This window comes from Myotis davidii, unplaced genomic scaffold (genome assembly GCF_000327345.1).
Source record: "Myotis davidii unplaced genomic scaffold, ASM32734v1 scaffold448, whole genome shotgun sequence".
Lineage (NCBI taxonomy): Eukaryota > Metazoa > Chordata > Mammalia > Chiroptera > Vespertilionidae > Myotis > Myotis davidii.
The window spans coordinates 3,582,498-3,588,400 of NW_006383009.1; the positions used below are offsets into that span (position 1 = coordinate 3,582,498).

General features: G+C 50.0%; 1 protein-coding gene across 2 annotated transcripts in view; it reads left to right on the top strand.

Moving 5' to 3' along the window:
- Positions 1–3,140, top strand: part of CERS1 (ceramide synthase 1) — an 11,292-nt gene extending 8,152 nt beyond the window's left edge. Inside the window, exons 5-7 of one of the 2 annotated variants that reach the window (XM_006778350.2) lie at positions 178–325; positions 541–650; positions 1,691–3,140. In XM_006778350.2, coding sequence (XP_006778413.2) covers positions 178–325; positions 541–650; positions 1,691–1,694 — 262 coding nt within the window. In that variant the 3' untranslated portion in view covers positions 1,695–3,140. The other variant, XM_015557780.1, reaches the window with a different exon arrangement.
- Positions 3,141–5,903: the final 2,763 nt, after the last annotated feature.

Genomic DNA, 5,903 nt, shown 5'->3' on the forward strand with positions numbered 1-5,903 from the left:
AAAGAACAGAGCAGGAATAGAGATAAGGGGGGGGCGGGGGCAACCAGACAAGGATGGGTGAGGAGGAGCAGGGACAGATGGGTGAGGCCCGAGGGCATTGGGCAGAGACTGGGTGGGGCCACCACCCACCCTCCCTCCCTTGCCCACAGCTTCCCTGGCCTGTTATTCCCACCACAGGTTCTGGTTCCGCCTCTACTGGTTCCCACTCAAGGTCCTGTATGCCACCTGCCACTGCAGCCTGCGCTCGGTGCCTGACATTCCCTTCTACTTCTTCTTCAATGCGCTCCTGCTGCTCCTCACTGTCATGAACCTTTACTGGTTCCTGGTGAGTCGGCCTCCTCCAGTTCCTCCCTCCGCTGGCAGTCCTGTCCCTCTCCTGGGCCGAGGTCCAGGTGAAGGCCCTTTTCAGGCACACCCGGGGGCGGGGGGGCACCTTGGGCCACGGGAACAGCCGTGCGGAGGGCCTGTGGCAGGAGCGGGGCCCTCAGAGGGCAGCGTGGCCGGGAGGCCCTTTTCTTACCTGCGTCTCCCCCTCCACAGTACATCGTGGCTTTTGCTGCCAAGGTGCTGACAGGCCAGGTTCGGGAGCTGAAGGACGTCCGGGAATACGATGCCTCAGAGGCCCCGAGCCCCAAGCCCAGCAAAGCTGAGTGAGTTTGGAGGGGCTGTTGCCCCGGGTTCGTTCCTTTAGTCACATCTGTCAGTCTGAGCGCGCACTGTGGGCAGACACTGGAGACACAGCAGCGATGAGGCTGAAGCAGACGCTGTCCCGGAGTCTACGTCCAGAACAGAGACCGCAGTAAAGGGTGGCCGGGGTAGTGGTGGAGGCAGATGCCATAGGATAGATATCCAGGAGGCGAAAGGGAGGTCAGGCGGGAGCAGAGTGGTGAGGGGCAAGAATCAGGGTGTCACTGGTGGGGCAGTGAGGGTCAAGCCGAGGGGCCCTGTGGGTGGTAAGGAGCAGCCATGGGCCAGGCAGGGGAGGCAGGGAGGAGGGGTGCCACGGGCAGCTTAGGCAGCCCATGCTCTGCCCCTACTCCCTGACCCCCTGACTCCCGAGCCGGAGACGGCCCAGGTGGGAGTCCTAGGGAAGGAGAGGAAAAGGCTGGTCAAGCGTCCTGGAGGCAAGACCCCCAGGACTTGTCAGCCCTGGGATTGAGCCCCTGGCCTGCAGGGCTCCAGGCGTGACCAGAGGCAGGTTTGTGTGACAAGCAGGGTCCAGGGTGCACAGTGCCCCGGAGGCAACATGAGGGGTGTATGAGCAGGTGGGAGGTCAGGGTGCTGACCAGGCAGACCTCCAGTTTAGCCTCTGGAGGGAATGGTGGTTGTGGGGAAGCAGAGGGCTCATGGCTCAAGGAGGTGCTCAAGGGGGTGGCCAGGAGGATGAGAGGAGCAGAAATTTTAAAATCTCCATGAGAGACGGGAGACGAGAAGCAGAGGACGGGGCATTGCCCGATCGGAGCACGGGGCCCAGGGAGGGCTCTCGAGGCCGGCTCAAACAGAGAGAAGCACTTTGTGCCGCCGACGTGGGCTGCAGGCGGGTGCACCTCGGCCAAAAGCCGGCCCGGGGAGGGCGGGCTCGGACAGGTGGATGGAGACCATGGACACGAGAGGGCTGGGCAGCAAGTTGGGTCGCCGGTGGTTAGATCCCAACTCCGTTGTAGAACTGACCAGACTTGCTTGGATGTAGGTGAAACTGAAATAAAAGGATCAAAGGTGACCCAAGACTTCGGGCTCGAGCTGCCATTTACCAAAATGCCATTTACCAGGCAGGGTTCTGTGTGCCAGTGGGTCGGGTAGGCATTCCTTTGGGGGGTGTTTGACTCTCGATGTCCAGGGATCCTGAGTCAGGAATTCTGCTGAGGCCTCAGCACGGAGCCTGACCGACCCTCAGAGGCGTCCGGAAGCAGCAGTGGCTGAGAGACTCCAAGGGCGGGGGGAGAGGCTCCTGCTTGGCCACATCTAAGAACCTGAACGCTCCTCCTGCTGCAGAGCAGTCAGCTTCCGGTGGAGAGTCCTTGTAAATGCAAAGCCCAGGCCGCGCCTGGTGCTGCTCCCTGCTCTGTCCCAGAGGATGTCCAGCCAGAACGTGGGCTGAGGGCCTGGCACCTGCTGGCAGTCCCACCAGGACAGCGGAGTGTGAACTCCACACAGAGGTGACAGGGTGAGCAGGGGACACATTGCACGGTCAGTCCGTGGACCTCGCTGCCCCCAGATGCCTAGAGTCAGCGCAGTCGGGTGTACAGATGGGGTGAGCGGTCAGGGTGCCTCAAAACCATCAGGTCATGGAGAACAAGGAGACTGCGGACCTGTCCCAAGTCAGAGGACTGAATGCAGTGGGGGGCCCTGGACCAGAAGAAGGACAGCCGTGGAGAACGGGAACCCGAGGAAAGCCCACCGTTAGCTGGGAGCAGGGTCCGGCGTCGGCTGCTTATGGAGACACATGTTCTGTGGGGATGTCAGGTAGTAACATCCGCGAAGCTGGCCTGCGCTGCACTGAGTTCTCTGGACTATCTCTGCGACGTTCCTGCGAATCTAAAATTATTCTAAAATAAAAAGCTCATTTAAAAAATAAAAGGCGTGAGTGACATAAAAACAGCATCCGATGTTATATTACTTTCCGGGGGCTGCAGGCACCAAGTACCACGGACGGCGCCTTAAAGCAACAGGGACGTGTCCTCTCACACTTCTGGGCGCTCAGAAGTCGAGTTATCAGCAGGCACTCGCTCGCTGACGGCTCCAGGCGAGGGTCCTTCCTGCTCTTCCAGCTCCCGTGGCTCCAGGTGCTCCTTGGCTGTGGCTGCTTCGCTCTGATCTCTGCGTCTTTCTTCACGTGGCCTTTTCTCTCTTGATTCTCTGTGTTAAACTTCATTTCATTACATCTGCAAAGGCTCTTTCTCCAAATAAAGCCACTGTCACAGGCTCCAGAGAGTAGGGCGTGGACCTCTCTTTTCAGGGACCACCACTCAACCTCCGAGAGCTGTGAAGGTTCACACCATTAGAAAGCTGGAGAGAGAGGCAGTCAAGGAAAAGCTGTGAAGAAATTACGCAGAAGCAGCAAAAACAGATGGCAACTATGGCAGCTAGAATTTTAAGGATGACCTGGTCTAGCCAAATTCTAATAGGAGACAGGTGGGGAGAGACAATAGGAGAGACATAATGCTGAGAATTTTCCAGAAAGTGGCAAGGCATCCATCATAAGCAGGATGAAAAAAAGGCACCCGTGCCCCAAACACATCGTAGTGAGAATGAGAACAGCCACAGAGAAGAGACGACCCATGAAACAGACTAGCAGCAAGGGACGCTAGATATGGAGGAAAGCGTCACCGCAAGTGCTAAAACGGAATAACCAGCAATGAGGGATTTCATACACAATTTTAAAAATAATTACTCAAGCCCTGGATGGTGTTCTCAGTGGTTAGAGCTTCTGCCCACACACTGAAGAGTTGTGGGTTTGATTCCCTATCAGGGCACCTACCTGATTCCTGGTTGAGGAACATGTGGGAGGTGGTAATTCCATCTCTCTCTCTCTCTCTCTCTCTCTCTCTCTCTCTCCCTCTCTCCCTCCCTCCCTTTCATCCTCTGGAAAAAACAATGGAAAAAATATCCTCAGGTGAGGATTAACAGCACCAACAAAAACACACACACAAAAAAGAAGTTACTTAAGAGAAGCAAACACTGCCCTGGCCGGTTTGGCTCAGTGGATAGAGCGTCGGTCCCGGGTTCGGTTCCGGTCGGGGGCATGTGCCTTGGTTGCAGGCGCATCCCCAGTGGGGGGTGTGCAGGAGGCAGCTGATCGATGTTTCTCTCTATCCCTCTCCCTTCTTCTCTGTAGAAAATCAATAAAATATATTTTTTTTAAAAAAAAGAGAGAGAAGCAAACACTAAGAAAGTTATATTCCAGAAAACTCTCTCAAGAAGCAGATCATCAGAGAAACTGATACATATCTGGATAAACATTTTAACTCCCTAATTTGAGAGATATAAAATAATTAGAACTAAAATGTTAAATATCAGAACAGAATGGGGGTTTTGTATTTCGCAAGAAGGTGGGGATTACCTTTCAGCTGTATTAGCTACTTTAACACTATCAGAGTTAACAAAAAACAGGTACACAAGAAATGCAAAAGAAAAGGTTAGAAAAGGCTGCATAAATAATGCAACATAAGAGGGTAGAATCTCAAATACTAGGCATCCAAGTAAACACATGAATAATCATGACAGTTAAGAGATTGGCCTTAGCCGGAACCGGTTTGGCTCAGTGGATAGAGCGTCGGCCTGCGGACTGAAAGGTCCCGGGTTCGATTCCGGTCAAGGGCATGTGCCTGAGTTGCGGGCACATCCCCAGTGGGGGATGTGCAGGAGGCAGCTGATCGATGTTTCTCTCTCATCGATGTTTCTAACTCTCTATCTCTCTCCCTTCCTCTCTGTAAAAAATCAATAAAATATATTTAAAAAAAAAAAAAAAGAGATTGGCCTTAAAATATATATATACTGTTGCCCTAACCGGTTTGGCTTAGTGCAGTGATTGCGAACCTATGACACCTCTGACATGCGAACTCATTTTTTTGGTTGATTTTTCTTTGTTAAATGGCATTTAAATATATAAAATAAATATCAAAAATATGCATGGAAACATTTATATAATGTATTTTTCACTTTTATGTGTTAAATGGCACTTAAATATATAAAATAAATATCAAAAGTAGACATCTTTGTTTTACTATGGTTGCAAATATTAAAAAAATGTCTATATGTGACACGGCACCAGAGTTAAGTTAGGGTTTTTCAAAATGCTGACACGCCGAGCTCAAAAGGTTTGCCATCACTGGCTTAGGGGATAGAGCATCAGCCTGTGGACTGAAGGGTCCTGGTTTTGATTCTGGTCAGGGGCAGATGCTTGGGTTGCGGTCTCGATCCCCAATTAGGGCATGCAGGAGGCAGCCAATCAATTCTCTCTCATCAATGATGTTTCTATCTCTCTCGCCTTCTCCTTTCCTCTCTGAAATAAAAAAAAATATATTAAAATATCATATATATAAAAAATATATATATATAACAGCATATATATACACATATATAACAGTAAATATATATATATACTGTTAAAAGTTAAAAGACTTCAACTCCAAGGTACATAAAAGTTGCAAGTGAAAAAGGATGCGAAATTGGGGTGTAATTCCTTTTTTTTAAATTAAATCTTTATTGTTCAGATTATTACATTTGTTCCTCTTTTTCCCCCCCATAACTCCCCTCCTCCCAGTTCCCACCCCACCCTCCACCCTCACTCTCCACCCACTGTCCTCATCCATAGGTGCACGATTTTTGTCCAGTCTCTTCCCACATCCCCCACACCCCTTTCCCCCACAAGAATAGTCAGTCCATTCCCTTTCGATGTCCCTGATTCTATTATAATCACCAGTTCGTTCTGTTCATCAGATTATTTATTCACTTGATTCTTAGATTCACTTGTTGATAGATGTGTATTTGTTGTTCATAATTTGTATCTTTACCTTTTTCTTTTTCTTCCTCTTAAAGGTTACCTTTCAGCATTTCATATAATACTGGTTTGGTGGTGATGAATTCCTTTAGCTTTTCCTTATCTGTGAAGCTCTTTATTTGACCTTCACTTCTGAATGATAGCTTTGCTGGATAAAGTAATCTTGGTTGTAGGTTCTTGGTATTCATCATTTTGAATATTTCATGCCTCCAAAGTTTCTTTGGAGAAATCAGCTGACAGTCATATGGGTATTCCCTTGTAGGTAACTGAGTTTCTTTCTCTTGCTGCTTTTAAGATTTTCTTTTTGTCTTTTGCTCTTGGCATTTTAATTATGATGTGTCTTGGTGTGGTCCCTTTGGATTCCTTTTGTTTGGGGTTCTCTGCGCTTCCTGGACTTGTAAGT